General features: G+C 25.5%; 1 protein-coding gene across 2 annotated transcripts; it reads right to left on the reverse strand.

Moving 5' to 3' along the window:
- Nucleotides 1-5,014: 5,014 nt before the first annotated feature.
- LOC142327640 (DNA fragmentation factor subunit alpha-like) lies at nt 5,015-20,719 on the reverse strand. Of its 2 annotated transcripts, none has more exons than XM_075370849.1 (5): nt 20,528-20,719; nt 19,076-19,207; nt 16,540-16,699; nt 10,941-11,096; nt 5,015-7,956 (listed from the first exon to the last, which is right to left on the reverse strand). In XM_075370849.1, the coding sequence occupies exons 2-5, from the start codon at nt 19,191-19,193 to the stop codon at nt 7,809-7,811; spliced, it is 582 nt and encodes a 193-aa protein (XP_075226964.1). In that variant the 5' UTR covers nt 19,194-19,207; nt 20,528-20,719; the 3' UTR covers nt 5,015-7,808. The 2 variants fall into 2 exon arrangements, with proteins under 2 accessions (XP_075226964.1, XP_075226963.1); XM_075370848.1 differs by lacking the exon at nt 20,528-20,719 and adding an exon at nt 20,052-20,209.
- Between the last annotated feature and the right edge of the window lie 1,604 nt (nt 20,720-22,323).

Genomic DNA, 22,323 nt, shown 5'->3' on the forward strand with positions numbered 1-22,323 from the left:
ATCATGCTGTTAGACTCAAACATGAGAATCCTTTTTCAAACAAGTCCACTTATCAAATAACCCTATTCACAAAATTACACCATGACCCACTAACACTCATATTCATAAATTTTCTACTAAAAACTCATCTCAAAATTAAAAATAGTAATGCAGAACTAAATATATAATTGACAGATTGTTAGCATTAAACAACTAATAATATCCATAAATAATGATATTGCAATGACTAACCGCAGCGTAACAGCCATACCCCTTAGTGTTATATTTAAAAAATATATATATACTAAAATTTAGTAAGAACAGAATGATGTAATTAATACTGTATGTAATTGCTTATAAAAACTTATGTTGCATATGTAAAAATAAATCTTGGAAGACAAAATACTTTATTATAAAGTTTAAAGCTAAAAATTAAAATTATGGCATTTTTGTTACATTTCATGTTAGAATGTAAAATTATAAGCTTAATACCAAATCTTGTAAAAAGTAAAAAATTATTGACACAAAAAAATAATGTTCTATATCAAACATAATTATCATTACATACACAAGGTATAAAATAATGTTTTGTGTTATATTGTTGAAATTTTGTCATTCACACAACTTCAGTCTTATTCTGACTAATTTATTGCCCACAAACTCAATATAAATTAACAAAAATCCTTTTCAGAATATGTTCAAAACACTAATAATATGATTTCTGAATTTTGTGGTAGATATCCTTAATAGGATTTTCTTTATTAGTTTTGTCTATGTAAAAATATTATTTACCAGAAAGACAAAGATTTTTTAATAACCATGTACACACAGTTAAATCAACAAAATAAATTTCCTTTTTTTTTGTTAAATAACTTCTTTCCACACTTTTATTTTCTTCCAAAAATTATAGAATTCTCAAGAAAAAGATTTTCTCTAAATATAATTGAAACCATTCTTCTGTCCTATTTTTTTAACATAACTGCTTAAAACATCCAATTTTTTCATCTACATACACTTCAGATTTCACAGATTTAATTTTCACATACAGCTGTTTTCCTTTACTATTACTATTTATTAGTATATGTTATATAATTCTCCTACACTTACTGTTTCCCTGATTATATATTCACAGACTAGAACGTAGATGTGTAATGACTACTTTCACCATTAAAAATAGTTCTATATTTCTATAGCAGTTTTTGATTAGATTCCTGTTTATACATTTTTTCTTTATTTCTTTCCTTTTAATTAATGTTAATACCGTTCATCTTATATTTGATTACATGTGATTAAACTTCCTGGTTTTATCAAAGAAAATAAAATATAATATTTACTCCTTCTTCTTGGTATGTTATATACTCTATTATAAAGTAGTTTCAATTTTATCATATAGCATCACATGACAGTTTAGTAATCAATATTTTTCCTTTTAAATACTTTTTTCATCTATAATTCATTCCTTTCTTATAACCATTCTTTTCATAAATCCATATATTTTTATGTATACTTCTATTTTTCTCTGTATTTTTTCTTAATTAAATGCATACAACGAAACAATACTTTACAAATATACATTTTAAAATAACTCATTCTTTCCTAATGAATCCAAAAAATTGAAAAAAAGTAATTTAAGTATTTATTTCTCCATAATACATAAAGTAAATAATACTCCATTCAATAGTTTAAAATTAGTTAAAAACAAAACTGTTGTAATCAATAACATGATACAAAGAACAGTATCAGCTGTAAAATTAAATTAAATTAAAAAAAATTGCAATCAGAGATAACACATTACTAATGACAAGAGTAATGATTTATTAAATTTTGACAGCAGGAAACTTAGAATAAAAAAATATTAATAAATGGAATGTCATACATCGTGTTGTAATTGAACTACAGGGTATTTTAAACTGAAGTTATCAAATTAGAATTTTATTAATTTAACAATAAACTGAAAAAGATGGCTAAAGAAAGGAAAATATCAAATATAAATTAGAACAGCAAAGAGAGTTTGTCAGAATGAACTAAAAAAAATTTTAATATAAAAAATATTATCTTTAATTAACTAGATGAGCAAAAAAATTAAAAAGAATTTAAGAATTAAGAATTTAAAAGAATTTTAAAATTAAAAGGAATAATAATAATAAATGATGAGACCCAAGCTTTAGCACAGCAGAGATTTGTTTTCAATAAAAAAAAATCTGCTATAAATTAATAATGCATCAATTTTAATGAAAAAAATCTTCTCAAAGAAACCACAAATCAATAATGAATACAGCATTTATAATTAATCTATCCATTCTGGTCACAAAAAAAAAAAAAACTCAAGAAACAACACAAATGAAACCTGTTTTGGCAAGCTGATTGAAAAATCAGCTTGCCAAGGAGTAAAAAGAAATTCTACAAAATTTGTTTTGAATTTAGCACTTAATGTAATACTTGTTGAATAATTAGAAAGCCATTAATGCAAAAACAAAAAACAGAGAAAATTGAAATGTAAATAAATGTTCAAATCTAAATAGGTTGTCTGAATCATAACAGAATTTTTTTTATTTATTAAATACGAGATCAAAAAAATACACAGCACATGTAATAGAATCAATCATGGTTGGTTATAACATATAACATCTGAAGTCAATTAAGCTAAAAATAAGTGTCAAATTCTATATCAAGAAAACAAAGTAAGAATATTAAATCATGTAATTGACAAATAGGATAAAATAAATGATTTGACGTAAAAAATTTACCAATAGAAAGGGATAAAGATGTTCATTAAAACAGACAAATAACAGTTGAAAAGTAAAAGTCAACTGTAACATTATAATCACATAAATACATTTACGTGATTTTTACACCAGCTACATATTTTGAACTTTAGAATGTCATATTGTAATTCATAAAATAAATACTTATTTACTATTTTACTATATTTAATGCATATATTATAAAATACAATGAAAACTGAGACTATTTAAACAAAAATATTTTAACGAAGGTTTTTAAATTAAAATTCAGAAAAATTAACCATTCCAAAATAAAAAAAAACCTCTAACAAAAAATAAAATTTAAATGATCAGGGACTTGCTATAAGAAATTAATAGAATCATTTCATGTATAATACATGAAATGGGTTTATTGTATTGAAACAGTTTATTATTTTAACTGTAAAGATATATAAACTTCCTACAATCAGGAAATTATTTCCTATTTAAATTTTTAACAAACATATAATAAACTATACTTTAATATATTAAGAAAGAATTAGTTCAAATACACATCCCCTAAGTTAATCTCACGATTTCATCAAGAAAATTATATTTTCAGTTAAATCTATATTTAAATATGAACTTGTTAAGTTCATATTATTAAAATCTAAATAATATTTTGAAATCGGTGTTTCATCATCAATTGTAAGCTTATGAAATTAAAAATCTAAATATTAAAATGAAACAACAAATTCTCAATTTTTATAATAAAATTCATATTCTAAATTTAATATTAATTTATAAGAATTATACTACTACCGAACAGGTAATGTAGGCTATACAAATAAATTTAACTTGGTATTAACTTTGTAATTTAACTTGAATCAAATTAACAATGATTGTCAATGCAAATGAATAATTTATTAATGAAAAGGTTTCTAATAATTGAATTACAGTGGCTGTTTTGAGAAATTAATAATTATAAAGAAAAATATAAAATAAAAAGTAATAAACTTAGCAATATTAATATTTAACTGCATGAAATTCTTCTCTATAGCATTTTATTAGCTTATAACATCAATTAATAATAGTTTAAAATAACATAATTTTAATTTTAAGAATATAATAAAACAATTATACAAGTAATTCAGGATTAAATTTAATTAAATTATATAACAACTTTTTTTTTTGTAATAAAATTTATTTCCTTTAATAAATTACATGTTCTCAATATAGTAAAAAAGATTAAGATATTTAGGTTTAATGGCTTCAATTCTTTTTTGTTTTTTGGTTTAATAAATATACATCTAAATGTCCAGTAAATCTAATCTAAACAAAGATAAATTCAGTTAGTCCAATAAAATAAATCCTTTTGAAAATATAAACTAATACGAATAAATTGTGTTTCAAATCACTATACAGAAAAACTGTTGCAATGTATCTGGATGTATGCCTAAGCAAGTCAGTTTAACAAAATTTTTCAGTAATAGAGTACACTGAAGGGTAAATAAAAGATAATGAAGCATTAATTCTTAACCTCTAGTTAGTGACAACTGGTTAAATAATGCTTAAAAAGTATTAACGACATATTAATGAATACTGTATAAGGATCACCTGAAATGCATCATACGATATGTACAAGGGAGATAGTGTGTGTTCTAAATGAGTAACAATAAACCTGATTTATATTACAGGTTTAACAGGGCCAAAAAAAAACAAATTATGCCCAGAACTGATGAAAAGATTCTGCTAAAATTTATTAAAACGGCTCAATCTTCTGCACTATTCTGACATATACTTCCCCATCTTTAGAGATGTAAATTCTATAAGCAGATTAGGAAATTATACATTATTTTACAAATTTAATTATGTCTGCAGCTGAAAAATATTATAAAAGAATAAGTGAATATGTAATACAAATTTGACAAAGCATTTAAATTGTGTTAAAAAAAATATAATCGGTTAAAAAAAAAAAAAAAGATCGATTATGCAGTTTAAAAAAGGAATAAATATTATTTTAAGAATATAGGAAAACTATGATGAATTTCACAAGTTAAATATAATTGTAACTGAATTAACAATTTACCAATTTTCTTAGTAAACTTAATTTCTTTAGAAATCGATAACTGCAAGAAACTACTACAATTGAAGTCATTTTTATATGAAATACATAAACTAAACTAAAACGCATAAAACATGAGCTGAAAAAATAAAAACACACAAATAAAAAAGAAACCTAAATTAAAATTATACTCTAGATAAGGATATGAAAAAAAATCCACAAACTAAAAAAGTAAAAAAAAGGTTTTAATAGATTAAGTATGGTGTATACAGAAATTTAATAAAAATGTTAGCTTATGTATAATATTTTAAATAGATACTTTCAAGAAAATCACAAACAATTTATTGAGCAACAATTATGATGATATAACTAAAATTATTTAACTAGAATGAAAAAACCTAAATGATAAATATTTAATTAATCCAGTAAATGTAGTAGTATTATCACCAAAACTGTGAATTATTACTGAATAAGAAACAAATATGTTATTCCTTACATTCTGGTAATTTAATTTAAGTCATCATAGAATACTTAACATCCATCATTTTTACTAGACAGATTAATTACCACTGATTAATAAAATAAATCACTAAATCTAGGTTTGTCATTTTTTTTACTGATGTATTAATTCACCACGGAATATGTAAATGAAAATGAAAATTTGTAGCATATGAAAAATGCCATGCCTGACCAGTTTTTGAACCTGGGATCTGAGTTATTGCCAAAGCCTGAAATAGAGCTAGTTTGGTTTCATTTTTATAGATCTAAACTGCTACAAATAACATTAAAATTTACAATATTTAATTAAAATGGATTTGTTAGTCAAATGGAAACACTCTGAAACACCCAACTTTATCATGATTATATATGATACCTTCTATCTTTAATAAGATTTATTTTAAAAAATGACTATTTTGCAAGATTTTAAATTAAAATTGGCTAAACCACAATTCAAGGTAATACATTTACTCTTAACAAGCTACGAATCTGAGGAGACAAAAATAATAATAACTTATTATACAGAATAAAATCATTTAACAACAATTATTGAAATTCATACTTTCAATATATCCAAATGAAATAAACAAATTTTTCTCCCTAAATCACGTTGTAATTTATAGAATGACCAAACACGGTATGGTAATTTATTTTATTTAATGGTAAACTTTGGTCTAAAAACACCCAGCCGCACTAGTGTATTTTTATTAAGTAGTATTATTAGATGGCAGTGGTATTTATTAACAAATATATTCTTTATCTGCTGATTAAATGGTATAAATTAAAATAAACAAAATAAAAATATAAATTAAAAAAATATCAAATGTTTTATTTCATTTTTCTATTAACTAATAATAATTTCATCATCAATTTAACAGTTAACAGAATTCATAAATGTATTTTTGATTTTCAAAAATCAAAAAATCCAGATAAAATAATATTGCATCAATTAATAATAATAAAGATTTTACAGTTATAATAAAGAAAATTTAAAAAAATAATAACTAGTTTTTGACCAAAAAAAATATTCTATGGAAACAAAAAAAAAAATACTAACTGGTAAAAAACAATACAGAAATGATATAATTTACAAAACCTGGATGTATAATTAAATAATTATGATATTTTTAGTGCTCTTAATTACAAAAAAGAAAAGAAATCAATGGTCTTTCAATCTTCAATTCTGTTTCAAATTAAAAAAAAATCATTTAGTATTAAACATTTCACACAATAAATAAAAACATCAATACAATATTATTTTTATTAAATACAATTTTAAAAATCACATTCAGTCTTTAACCCTCATATTAAAAGACAGTTAATTTATAGTAACACAATTTTAAGAAGTATTTTACTTAATATATTTAAAAATTTTAATAAAAGTGACACTAAAAATATATTTAAGATACCAGAAACTATTATTTATAGACAAACTAATAAGAAAAAACTAAACTAGTGACACTCATTAGCCACAAATTAAAGAATGCAACTTTGAAATAAAATTAAAAACGTTTTTATACAACTCTACAAAGATATGTAGGAATGAGGTAGAAAAAACCCACCTCATTTCATATCCAGAGATCCAAGATCAAATAAAATATTATCATGGCTAGACCATCGAAACTAATTTTAATATTTTCCTCATTAAAGGATATCATTATCATATAAAGGATATCATATCATTTAAATGTTATCGTTGCATAGCTGTATAAATTTAAAGTTATTCATTATATAGAAGTTTCCCAATAGAAAAGTGCAGTTACACGTGCTGACTATAACTAAGTAAGTCTCTGTACTTTAACATGTAGATATTTATTTTCAACATTTTTTATGCAAGTTAAAACATATGGTTGTAACAATCAAGCAGTTTAACTGCTTCTTGGATATTTTAAATAATAAACAATAAGATCTTATTATTTAATAAAATAAGCAATAATAATTAAATTTTAATCAGGAGCTGTACTGGACTTATAAAAAATATCTTTTTGCACCTCTTCATACTTATAGATTTTTATTTTCTATTGTGTAAATAAACAGCAAGACAAATTCTTTTATCCAGCCCAATGTAACTATACTAAAGATAACTTTGCTATGCTGTACCTATAAAGCTACTAGATGAGAATTTGTAAATTTATAACTTTTTTTTAGGTTCTCAATTTACTCTTGGATTAGTTTTTTTCTTTATAAAATTACAACACAATTGAATAATATATAGGTAAGTAAAATACTTTCCTAAAATGTGGCGTTTTAAATAAAACCAAAAAGTTTCTGGTAATATTTTTAAATGTAAAAAAAAAAATAATTAATAAACATAGACTTCTATAAAGAAAATTAGTTTTTTAAAATTATTTTCTAAAATTTTTTTATGATTAAATAATATGGTAACGCTTACTTAAAATTCTTTGAGCTGTAATATTTCGTTAACCTGTCAACAATAACAAGTTAACATATAATATGATAAATGGATTTTAAGAAAGAATGGACAGATGAAGTATAAAATCGTTATTTATAAATGATGAATGATGCGATCAGTTGATAATTTTTTATAATGTAGATTTAGTCTTCTATTGTGAGACACGGTTCTTCTTGGCGATATCTTCTTGCATCACAGTAGCTGTATGGTATAACTTCAACAGATCTAGAGCCTCTTGGGCCTGACGTTTATCTGAAAGAAACCTTCCACTTGCTTCTTTCAGTTGATCCAAAAATGCTCTGAAAAAAAATATTTTTTTTAAATTAAGAAAGAAATTAACATCACAAATATTTTAATAAATTTAACTATTAAAAATTAGTTTCTTTATTTTACACATCATTAATATGACAGGTTGAAATTAAACTGTCAGACAATCAATTCTATCCTAATAGTTAGTTACTGTATTCCATAAACAGCATTATTATCACATTATAATTTATTACAGTTACAAGAGTCAATGAAGCATAATTACAATATTTAAAAATGACCTTATTTCTAAATAATCAAATTAGTTAGCCCTTCAACTTCTGAAGAATGTTGAAGGACTGTTTTGGGACATTAAGTCAGTAATTATCTTATCAAGTAGGCAGCACAAATATCTGGTTTGCTACCAACATGGTAACCAAATCATAATATTAAAGTATTTAGTAAATCATAAGCTTCGCTAGTCTGTGAAATAAATGAATTTTGTTCAGAGATATATAAATAATACCTCAATTTTGAAATTCTGTAATAAGAGATTAAAATCCCAATATATTATTTATTATCAGAGTGGAGCATTAGCTCTATTTTATGGAACCTGAACTTTCATCTTACTAATATGCCCACAGTATTTATTGCTGGCTTTGATTTCAATTTTTTTGTCATTCATAGTGACAGATTTTATATTAAAAAGTAATTGAAAAAACCTGTTAGAATTATCCAGAAAAACCAAATAACTCAATTAATGAGATAAATTATTAACATATGGACTGCTGCAATATTTAAGAAACATTCTCCCCATGCTGCACAAGTTAAATTTATACAGATTACTGTATGAATTATGAACTTCTTGTAAAAACTTAACAATATTGTAAACAAATGGTGACACCATACAGTCACTACTTGTGATTCTGTATATGTTATATAAAGTTCCAAAGCATTCCTTACATGCCAAACTACACCATTCAATAGTTGAGAAGTGTGAATGAGATGCCACAGAGATACATGCGGGATGTGTAGAGTAGAAGTCTGAGTAGTGCCAATGCATCTTACTGAAGCTACTATATTAAAAAAATTCTACTTCTTATAAAAATAGATAACCTACTTTAAAGGTAGCAAATTAATACAAACAATAAAAAATAAAAAGAATTTGATGCTACGAGATATATTAGTTCAGAATTCCTAACAAAAGCCAAATCCTAAAATATGTAACTGTATGTAATCAACACACATATCAAGTTCATAACATGTATCGAGCAGCTGGAAAGACTATGTAGAGAGGAAGTAGTTGCAGGGTATCAATTTGGTTTATGATCACTACTCAACAAAACTTCAAAATTTTGAAATTAATAGAACAATTTTACCATAATGGAACGTCAAACTGCAAGAGAAATTATTTTCAATTCCAAATAAAATTTAATTACAACTAAAAATAAACAATCAATTCAAAGAGAATAGACACAGACACACCTTGACTGACAGATGTATAACTGAAATTCCTAATATCAATTACAAAAAAATGAAAACATCTTTTCAAGTGTAATATACTCATACAATCAAATGAGAGTAATGGATAATGAAAACCTAAAACTAACCATGAGTAATATATTTTTTTAAAAATGCTTAATGAAATATATAATTACAATGAGATACTAATAAAATAATACTACTACGCAATAAACATTAATAAAATACATGATACAATGAAAATGCATTAAGAAATAAAATATGACTATGAATGCATGATAGTCACATACATACCAATGTAAAAATGGCATTAAAAAATGAAATTTCAATCACATCGAGCACAAACATGCAAAATGAGCAATTAAACACTTACTACTGATTTTCAATATTAATAAATTAACCACCTAATTAAAGTAATAAAATCTAAAACTAAACAACCGAAAGATCATTTTTAATCATATATCCCATCTGTAATTATATTTAAACAAAACTTAGTAAATTATCAATTTAATTATATAAATATTTAATGAAAAACAAAAGAGGAAATAAAAAAGAACTCATATGCACCAACCTATATCCATTGCTAATTGAACTTAAATATGTATTACATCTTCAAATAACAGTAAAGTAATTAGTATTAAAACTCTATAACTTAAAAAATTAGATTCAGCCTACTTAAACAGAAAAATAAATAATGCTTCAGATACCAGCTATATTCCATCCATCTTCAACAATAATGACATGAAAACAAAATTTTATGTTCTATTCATCATTGTTAGATGTATATAAAAAAAAACTGCTGACTATAACATATAATTCAGTTGCACAAATCACCTCCATACAATGAAAAAAAAACAAAACAAACTTATTAAAGATAAATCTGAAGGCTTCTACTAAAAATCACAGCTCATAAATGTGGTGGGACACTAAGTTCTGATAATTCATAAAAATAACTGAAACATTTACATATGTCTGATTAAATGTGATTCAAAAATTAAAAGGTACATAAATATTAATAATACAGAATTTTCATGTTTAGAAATTAAAAAACTTGAAGGAATACCAATATTTTAGTTGAAATAGTAGTAGTAGTAATTAAGAGAATGGATTAAAAGAAAAGAAGATTAATGTCTGATATAAAGATAAATGTTAACTCCATAATCACGAATGTATAAGAATGGTTAAAGAAGCTGAAAAAATTAATAAAAAGGCAAAAAGTTTAGCATACATGATGAACATTGAAAAATGTGAACAAAGTGCATCATTATATTATATTCTATAACAGAATATAAAAAATAGAAATGAACATTAATACAAGAAATAGCAAAATATAATAAAAAAAAAAAATGTTTGATCAATTTAAAACTTATTAAAAATATATAAACAATTCTCAGATCTAAGAAAACTAGAGCGAATGGAATTTCAATCTTATTCAGCTTACTACCTAATAGATTTGTCTTTATAAGAATGTCTGATCTATTCATAAATGAAAGTCTAGAATAGTAATTAAACTACTGTTATAAATAACCATTTACTTAAAATTTAAATTACTTACTTATCTGGAATGATGTCAGTTAGGCTGTCAGGATCCATGTCTGAGAGCAGTTCAAGTTCACAGCCACCCAAAAGCGAGACATGGCTCAGGTCATCATGAAGACGGTTCAACAGCCTGCCCAGTCCCCTCCCTCCGTCCACCTCATCTCCAGGCACTCTGCACATTCACTGCTGTCATTCAAATATTGGTGATGCTGTCATTTACGACAATGTTTTCATGCAATAACATAATCTCTTATAAGAAATAGCTACTTTACATAGTTTCTCATAAGAAGATATGCTACATTGTATAATATCAATCTCATCGTAGATAAACAGAAGAGAGAAATTTTATCAGACAGTGATCATACATCTACAGTTAAATTTTAATTATAGTTTAATTGGTACAATCCAAAAAACAGAGAAATATTAGAATATCTTACTTTTTAAACAAAACATAGAAAATGGAATACATATAAGGAATAACTATTCTAGACAATATAATAAACCATGAAACCATCCATGAGTACGAGGTTTGATCAATAAAAAGGCAGAAAACTTTTTCATTTCCCAGTCTGTGTAAGTCCAATTGTCACAATTTTTTTTTTTTTAAGTTTATACAGTTGTCCCTAATGTATGTTTACATTGGTAGCCATACTGGATGCTTAGTTTATTGTTGGCTGTTGAAGAGGTTACACGTGTTTTGGTGTGGTTGGCGATTTTTAACTTGTGGAAAAAATAGAACAAAAAATTTGCATTAAATTTTATTTTACGAATTTAAAATGCATTGGAAATGCTGAATGTTGCTTTAAGCAATTCTTCTATAAATAAATAAAGCATTTACAAATGGTATAAACATTTCTAAGAGAACCGTGAAAACATTGAAGATGATTGGCATCCTGGACGTCCAGCACATCAACAACCAATGACAACATCGAAAAAGTAAAGAAAACTATAATGGACAATCACTGAATCACTATCACAGATAATCACAATTAGGATTACTAACTGGAAGTTCTATGCCGTTTGCGTGAAGCAATCTGAATAAAAAGCCTGGATTTGTGGTGAAACAATTCATGGCAATTGCAACACAGTAACATCCTTAATCACATTTCACTGCTCGTTTGTGAATTTTTGGCTAAAAACAGTACTATGCCTCAGCTTCTGTACTCACTGGACATGGCCCACTGTGGCTTCTTCCTATTCCCCAAGCTGAAAAGAATCATGAAAAAGACATTTTGTCAACATTAAAGAAATAAAGACAGAATCGCTGAAGGAGCTAAACGCCATACTGGAAATTGCATTCCAGAGGTGCCTCAAAGATTGGAAAAAGTACTTACACAAATATATGTATTATATCTGAAAAGAAGTACTTTGAAGGTGACAAAATCAATATTAATGAATAAAGATTTTTTGAGAAAAACTAAAATTCCACATTTTTTTTATTAAACCTCATATACTTACTGCCCATTTTTTCTCCAATTGTATTTTTTCATATTATGTTAATAGCAAACATAGGTAGGTCTTTGAGCAACAAGTAGAGCAACATGCCAGAAACAATAGAGAGCAACAAAAGTAGAATAACTTTTTATTAAAAAAACCAGAAAAATAATTTCAACTAATAAACTTATACCATTATCATAAAGCTGCTGGACTAACTTCATATTGAATTTCTCCCAAACAAGGTCACTGACAACCCAACACTGTGTAATTACTTTTTCAGTATGGATCATCATGTGTTATCATCTGAAATGACTGTTATTGAAATTTTTTCAGACAAAATTAACAATGAAGAAGTCTGTTATTAAAAATGCTACATTTTGTAGCTGATATGAGATTAGCTAGAAAATATTCACAAGAAAATTTTTAACTGTCCAGCATACAGTCCTGAGTTAGCATCAGAAGCAATTCTATTTCTTCCATTTAATAATTTCTTTATCAGCAAGCAATTCATAGCTACTGAAGATGAAATTTTCAGCATTGGCTGTTATGATACTCAAACTTCATATAGATGAAGTTTGAGTATCATTACAATGTCTCAATCTTTGTACAGATTACATTGGTGTAGGTTGTGGTGTGATTTTAGAAAAAATGTTTACGCCCATAAGATTTTATTGAACTTAAATCTGCAATATTTTCCCTATCTTTTTTATCGCTGCTCAGCCATTTCAAGTTTAAGTGTAATGATATCTAAAATACAGCTACACATAAAAATATTCCAGTTAATGGAAAACATTGATTAACAAAAAATATTACTCTGATACCAATTAATGCTGTTATATTACAATTATATTTGTTCAGATAATGCAAAATTTAACTTGAAAAATACCAGTCTATAAAAAAAAAAGAAGTGAATTAACAAAGGTTTATTTGCTTACTTTTATTTAACTGCATTACAATTATGGCCACAAGTATTTTTTAAGTGAAGAATCCATTTCTTCTCCTGCGAGAGAAGAGTACAAGGTTTATACAGTCTTATTTTATTTTCACATTCATCCTATCAAGGTGCTAAAGTAAAACCACTGCTTCTACCTTGTTACTACATTTATGTTTGATTCACTTTTAAATTCAATATCTCAAAACAATTATTTATTTAGATAATATAGTCAGTCACTTTGAAAAAAAAGTTAAATACCACAGTTAATATTCTGGTTCCTTAATTTGTTACAAAAAAGTGATTGAACCTATACAATTTTGAACTGAACCTATAAATTGCTGAAATATTTCACAGTGTGTAAATTGTGCTAACTATACTAACTTCAAAAACCAGTGCATGTAAGTAAGATAATTACACAAAACTGGTATGTTTTTAAATGACCAATCAACAGAAAATTAAAGAACAATGAAAATTTCATACAGCCAACAAAATTGACAAATTTAACTCATAAATATTATAACCATGATTTAAAATCTATAAGGTAAAGAAATAAAAATAAAACTATGAATAAAATGATAGAATCTGTTTCACATAATTACAGAACATTAACTCTAAATTAACAAATATCATTAATAAACAATAATTAATTTCTTTCCTTAATTTAATTCTTATATACATAAATGGAAACAACTACAAATATGTTGCATTTTTAAGTATAAAAACTGACAAAACACCAAAATGTTTAAATTAAAAAATATTAAAGTTAACAATGAAGTATTCAGTACAACTGTTACTTTTTACTATAAAGTAGTAGATTGTGTTACCTAAAAATATTTAAGTTAAGATTTTATAACTTAGATTTTCAATTAATTTTTGCGTTATCTCCTGTAGTATAAGTCAAAATATGGTGTGGACATAAACGTCACACTTATGAAGATTAATATGGTTTTTGTTAGAACCTGACACCTTTAAAACTAAGAAAGTTATTTCATCAAACCTTATAAAAGTAAAAAAATTGCCATTTTTTTATTTTTATTATTACATGATAGATATTTACTGCTAAAAAAAAAAATGAAGAAATTTCCTAAAAATAAAATAACCCCTGAATTTTACTCTCTAAATATAGAAAGATTGTAACAAAAAAATAAATAAATACAAAAAACTTTTATTCTTAGTAAATTTTGTATGAACTAAAAATAAATCTATTCATACATTCCCTGAAGATATAAATCCTTAACATATTTATCAAGAAAACAGTATAGAAAAAACATGGCGGTTTCAAGTCCTGCATAAATTTAGGAAAAATTTAGGAACAAATCTATTAAGAATAAGAATACACGTTAATTTACAAATTCATGACTACTTATACTTTAAACAAATAAAAAGTTCGATTTAATAGCAAGAATAACAAAAAATAAATAAATACATTCATAAATATTTTAAATATTCAATTATTTAATAACTAAATGAAAATAAAATACTCAAAAAGTAAATATTTAATAATAACTAGCATCAACTAGAATATAAAATTCACTCAATATACACAAGCTATAAACCAATTAATAATAATAACAATTTCTGTATCCATGCAGAAGTGAAGAAAAAGACATGTAAACATAAAACTTGATAAGATCCAGCCTCATCATTCCAGCATAATAATCTTTTATCTAATATTATCAAAAGTCAAATTTAAAAAAAAATACACACATATAAAACTAGATTATTTAACTAACACAATTTATAAAATGGGCTACTCCAAAACTGACTTCCTAACAATTACTGTACATACCAGTTAACTACTATACATTTCCATTTATGTGCCATAAAATCATTAGCCACCTTTCATCATTCAGGCACTTCTTTTATCACTATATAAGTTTCTGCAGAACCTCTAGCAGTGAGTACGTAGCTACTTATATTGAATTAATCGATAAGCTCCTCATCTGTTTCAAAGTGCTGAGTGGCCAGCCAGACTTTCATCACAATGAAAAAATATTTAGATAAAAAACTCAGACACTTGGGATGTTTAAAAACTCTTCCACTTTAACTGCTCAAATGAAGGCTTCATAAAATGTGAAGTAGAGCCTTGTATTGTTATTAAAAAAAAGGACAACGCCCTTTATGAACTATTTGTTTTAGACTGGCCTAAAGCTACATTCCACTAGAAATGGCCATATTTTTCAATTCAATAGCTCCTCCATAAATTTTTTTGGCTTGTTTATTAACTATTATTCATCCACTGTTTGGACAGTTACTTAGTCCTGTCTCCACTAACAATTTTGTTGATATATTCATCCCCTGGGGCAGAGCCAATCATCGAGTTTTAAGCACATAAGTTTTGATGCCCACTTTGCAAATAACTTACAGAAATCCAATCTCCATCAGAATCCTACAAAGATGTTCTTAAAACAAGTAGAAATTTTAAAATTAAAAATTAAACAACATTTATCATACACAATTTTTCATCATTCACCCACTAAATGTCACCACTTAACACTCCTAATATACATTTCTCTGACTTTCTGAGATTAATTTTTTATAAAAATACTAAAATATAACACAATTTCAATGGATCTCAGTAAAGCTATGTTCTTCTGTTTGGAAAACTTATCACGACAAATAACTCACATTTGGTAAGAGTTCCACGTTTTATTTAACACTTAACAAAATAGAAAACGTTTAAGAATTAAACAGATTTAACTGCTCAATTATGGTTGTTGTACATGTGCTGTATTGCTATCATTACCAGTTTATTTTCAACAGCATATCAGAAGTTAATTTTTGAATAGCCCAAAATAATAATTACAGGAACAAATTACCACTTAAGTTTAAATTGCCACTTAAGTGAAATACTCACTTCCACAGACAATTGTAGCATTCCTAAGACATTGATACACATAATAGTTTCTACAATGCAAACTTACAAAATGTATTGTTTTACAAACATTTATAAGTAAAGAGAATAACAAATTTTATAAGTAAACTCTTCAAAATTAGAGAAACAGTCACACATATTCCTGTTAAAAAAAAAATCAACAAAAAAGCCATGAAGCAGAAACTGATAAGCTATAAAAGAAAAAAGAAATCAACAATAAATTTAACTATATCACAAACATTTAAATAAATACAATTATAGTAAAACCAGATATGAATAAGAAAATAAACTACGACAATTAAACATTTTAAGAGTAATACAAAAAGTTAAGATTAACACTCAAATTTAAATAAAATAAGTGATGTCTACCTTAGATTACGTCCTTGTTGCACCCACTTTTCATTTCCAGCCAAAATCATTAAGCTTGTATTTCGTTCCAATGTATTAAAATACTCCTCTTCATCCACCTCAGTTCCATCTTGTTCCAAAACAACTTTGACACTTCCAGTAATTCCAAGTTTTTCACATGCTATAAAATGGCAATAAAAGATTGAGAATACACTTAAAAAAAAATTAACTAGTTATACAAATTATAAACTAGGCTAAGTGATTGAATGTCATAATTTGGAAGACCTAGTGCAGTTTCATTTAAAACCCAATATAATAGAGAATAGCAATTTATTTATTTATACACGAGACTAGAATTTGTCATTTCTTTTTTTTAATAATACTTACATTAAACTAATCTGCAATTATTACTTGAAAAGACTATATAATTCATACAGATAAAGATGAAGATTTTTTTACATTTTTATGGTAACATGGTTACTCTAGAACTCTTATAGAGTGTTAAAAATTCTATTCTGAAACTATTTCTAGAGAGATACCTTCATTACCTTTGAGTTAATAAATTAGATTTCCTCTGATGAAACTTAATCTTAACATCCAACAAATCTAATCAGAACTTATAATATTAACTAGTCTTGTTCAAAATGTAACAACATACAAAATAACTGTTAAATTTTATATTCACTAGACCAAGCCTATATTAATCGTAAAGTCAGGATAAATAATAGCTAACAGAAGAACAAAGGAACAAACAGAATTAAATCTAATTATTTATCCTGTAATTATAATGATAGTGAAACATGAAAAACCAGTGTTACAGATAACAAAGTATTTATGCTATAAAGTACATAAAAGCTACCAAAAATAAAAAAATTAAAAATTCAACTCTGTATTTATACACTATGAAATTCTTCATTTAATTACATAATGATTTTCTCAAAAGCACTATTTCTAGCTCTAACTGATACCACATACTTCACTTACTCACTACTCTTGGACTATTTTCTTACAGACACCAAAAATATTTAACATGCAAATACTGAATTTTTTAAGATCCTCTTTATATTTCCTAGCTCTTTTGAATTAGTTTTATTTTTTACATTATGCTTTGGTTCAATATTTTTGATTCTCTAAAAATATAAACTGGAAATAAAAAACTCCATTATTTCTACTTTCACACTTAAGCAATGATGATTTAAGAGGAAATCCCATAATTTGCTTTTGAACAATTTCATGACTAGTGACTGAAACTTTTCTTTTTAACATGTTAAGAATACTGATAATTAAGCAATTCATGCTCACACTTTTCAGGCATATTTCAGGTACTGCATTAATAATCATGCACAAATGCTTAATTCCGCTTTGTTTACCAATATTCTCTGTAGCTGTTGAGTTTTGGATGCTTTATAGTTAACTTTATGTAAGCTACCCATTTTATTAAGATTTTATAATGAGTTACAAATTCAACCTTAGTCATTATATTCTTTAGATTTACCACATATGTATAAACCTTTTTCTCATCATTCCACTACTTTCTGGTTTCTCATTTACTTTAGAATCCATTTCAAGACATAAAACCTTTTGTTCTCAAAATAAAAAGATATACCCTGCAACTCACCACAGACCTATAAGCTCACTTAAATGAAGTGAGTTTGACGCTTAATCCATAGGGGTGCTGAAGTTATAGTTGGGTATTGATGCTGTTCAGAAACATACTTGCAATCTCTCAAGTTAACTGTTAAAATGGTTAAAACCAAGGAATCAGAGCAGCACAATGATTTATTATAGATAAGTTGCCACATATCTTCTGCTAGTCACAAAGTGATCACATGTTTTCTAGCAAAAGATTTTTGTAGGTACATTTTGGCAAAATCAGCAGATTGATGTTCCCAACAAAAATCCACTGATTCTATAGAAATTCTTCTAAATTATATTCTCATTCTATTATATCACATATTCCCGGACTCATGTTTGTAAGTCAGACTCATCACTCACTGTAAAATAAATTATATTCATAGACTTTATACACAAAAGTTCATATAATTTTACCTAAGAACAGTCTTATTTCAGCACAGGTCTGTAAAAAAATATATTTTTACAGAAGTCGAGTTCTGCATTCATCCATTATTAAGAAAACGTATACACATGATTAGTGGAGCAAAATATCTTAATCTTAGCTAATTATTATTTGGCTTCATATTACTTAGAATTATCAACTAGAAATGCAGAAAATTTATCATCTTCTATACTGTATACTTTAAAACATACATAAGACAAACAATGGTAAAAATACTACACAATTATTAGAAAATCATTTTTTTTTTATACAGCAAATAAAAAAGATATAAAAAATTTATGATGAAATGTAAATGCATTCTACTTCCATTTCAATAAAAATTTTTCCTTGAATCACAACAAAGACACTACATAGATAAGTTACGCTATTATAAACAGCGCAAAATATTTCTTCAGGTATTCAGATTATTGATAACTCATCACAATTTTATTAGTCAAACCATTTTAAAAATAAAATTTTAAGAATTTAAATAATAGTTACCTTTATCAATAAATTCCTGCAGTGATGAGGCTACAACTCCAAACCGTTTTTCTCTACTACAGTCAACTACTTTGTAGGGAAAGCTGTCTCCAATACGTTCATCACCAGACTTTTCCATCTTTCAATTTAATTCTAGATATATGATAAAAGTTTATTAAAACTCTTTGAACTTGTAAAAACTAATATAAAAATGTTATTTTTTAACTAACGGCAGAATTATTCTCAAAACACGATAAATTCAATTGGAATTCTTTATTTAGGCAATAAGTTAAAATTTAATGACAACTTAATAAAATTTATACCAAATAAATGTTTTCTTGGCAGTAATCAGTTCTAGTCTGCTAGCTTCCTATTTCCAGCACTGCTATTTATAGGCTAGTAGTTACAAGGGCTGACGTAGGGAAAATAGCACATAAAACAACACTAACCCTCTGTTCTACTTTGCAGAGATCAATAAACATAACCTACTTATGCCAGAATAAGGAACGGATCAGCAACTGACCTAAATATATTATAGGTGCAACCTAATTAGTTATAAATTGATACAAACAGTAAAATGCAATTCTAATAACTACTAGACACATATAGCCTAACATTTATTTCTAGTTACAAGATAAACACATGTTATAATTCAACACGATAAAAATATTATATTACTTAAATTTAAAAACAAATAAAAGATGGGAAATTAATATGATTCACAAAGAAAAAGAAACAATCCAATAAATGAACTGTACAGAAAGAATTACTTTTCTTACAAAACGATTTTAATTCAATAAGAACGGAATTTTGCCAGTTTGGAAACGAAACGATTTAGAAGCACGATCTGAATTGAAATAAACGGTTAACATATTTTCCTTTAATAAATATATATAACGATCAAACAAACTCAAGTTGCAACCATTGAGATGTCGCAAATTAAACTTCAAATACACATTAAATGTTAGAAAAAGTTTAAAACAAACTGTTTACTTACTAAAATGATGTGATCTTAACAGAAATAACATTAAGTTATGCGGATAAATTCTTCAAAACATCTAATAAAATAAACTCCCTACAATAGCCCCAGAAGCAAATCAATAAACGAACGTCTGCCATGAACATCTGTTTTCGAGGTCAGGTCAATAAGTCTAGCATGATGTTCTATTTTATTCTTAGACTAGTGGGAGTACTATATAATTTCGACGGGTCGATTTTCAGATTTCTCATAAAACATGTAGTTTGGTCATTAACTTTATTTCATTCTAGGGACATTTATCAAAATGTTACATAGTACAAGACTTTTTACATTCAAACCCAAGCATATGATCTTTTGCACTGTAACATAAATTAAGTTATTCAAATGCAACCTATCAGATAATTCATTAACAAAATAATGTTTTTATATATAAAAAATAATAAAACTGCATTATACTTTATATTATTTATAAAATATATTACCACCACACTTACACAGTTGGAAACTGCAGCGTAAAAGGTTACTAGGCTCAACCACGAGGAGTGTCTTAATCTTTAGTTCGCCGAAAATATTTACAAAAAGCGGTAAACGTAATACACGTAGGTGTATCCTAAACTACCAAATGCTATCAAAAATTTTATTGTAATTTCCTGCAATAAAAAAACTATGGTATAAAACAAAGTTTTCTTTATACCAGTGGTATGTAAATTACAGCTCTTCTGTGACGAAAACTACAAAGTGAACGAAAATATCCATTAATAGCGTTTATGAACTTTGAGATCAAATCAAAATATTAAATAATTATAAAACCAAATTATCTTATAAATAAGATTAAATATAAGGAAAAATATTTTAATCAATGTGATAAGAGACAATGAAATAATCGTTAGGTTTAATAAATTTATGTCATAGACAAAGCTACTATGTTTCATAATAAAATACAAGAACAGGATTTGGATATGGTTCACAATTACCACACATTTTAGTTAATATATACCTACAGTATGTCAAAAATAATTTACTTCATTCTATTACAACTACACCAAAAATTAGTTTACAGGTATCATTATATCTATGATATTCTGGTATTATTTTGAGAAAAGTTGATATTGTATAATTTACAGAATATAAAATTCACTATTGAGTTAAAAGTCCAGTGATGCTCTTAATTATTTGGGCATTTTAGCCAAAAAGAATAATAATCGTAAAAGAATCGACAGTCTCGTACTGATTCATCTCAGACCAAAGAATAGATTCTTCAATAAAATTGTTTGTTTATTCCATATTCTTATTTAATGCTTGCATAAAAAAGATCATTTTCTAATTTTTGGTAATTAATTGTTAAGTTGCATTATTTTACATCACGTTGATGGTACTAATAAACGTATCTTTCTACATTTTTTAATGAATGAAAAATTTAATATAAGATTTAGATGTAATAAATTAGAGTTCAACATGTTGGAAAAATTAAATTTTATTATTACAATTTACACCTTTTTTAATTCCTATTCTAAATGAGTGACTGGTCATAGCTATGTAAAAATTTATTACGACTAGCCCAGTTTAGTTTGAATTCATCTTGTTTTTAAAATTCTGTGTTGTGTAAACAACTTTTATGTTATAGTCCTCTTAAGTCTACTTAAAATATTTACAAATTAAAATAAGTATTTACACTTGTAATATATTTATTTTAGTATGAATTTGATATAATAATTTATTTATAATAGAACTACAAATAATTTTTTGAATACTTTTTATTTAACTATTCTGTTTATCACGTTGTTAAATACTGACAATTTTTACTATATATGCTGGAAATATGTATTTATAACTATGTTATGTGCAATAGTTTTCTGTAAAAGTCTATTACAATTTGATTAAGATCTTTTTCAGTTGAACTGTTTAAATAATTACGAACATTACTGATCTAGAGAATTTTATATTCTGTACATTATTTAATATTGTTTGTTTTTAATTTATTTTCCCCAAAATAATATCAGAATATTATAATAATGTACCCATAGAATAATGTTTTGTGTATTTATAATAGGATTAAGTAAATTATTTTTTATCACATAAATATATTAAATCTATCAATTATTTTACCCAATTTCTATTATATGATTAAAATATTTTTCATTATGTTTATAATGCTCTTTATTAGGTAATAATTTGGTTTTCTTATTAAGCTTAATTTCTTGATCTACAAGTTCATAAACATTCTGAATGAAATAAACATTATTCAAGTCATTTATATTATACTTTCTAAAATTTTACTCAATCTGTAAAT

Source organism: Lycorma delicatula, chromosome 7, assembly GCF_047948215.1.
Source record: "Lycorma delicatula isolate Av1 chromosome 7, ASM4794821v1, whole genome shotgun sequence".
Taxonomy (NCBI): domain Eukaryota; kingdom Metazoa; phylum Arthropoda; class Insecta; order Hemiptera; family Fulgoridae; genus Lycorma; species Lycorma delicatula.

What these genes read in the sequence shown, in the direction of transcription:
- LOC142327640 (XM_075370849.1), bottom strand. Translation starts at nt 19,193, where the DNA reads ATGGAAAAGTCTGGTGATGAACGTATTGGAGACAGCTTTCCCTACAAA. An exon ending in CAACAAGGACGTAATCTAAG is followed by an intron (nt 11,097 to 16,539) that starts GTAGACATCACT and finishes GTGAATGTGCAG; the next exon opens with AGTGCCTGGAGATGAGGTGG. An exon ending in ACTGACATCATTCCAGATAA is followed by an intron (nt 7,957 to 10,940) that starts GTAAGTAATTTA and finishes ATTTTTTTTCAG; the next exon opens with AGCATTTTTGGATCAACTGA.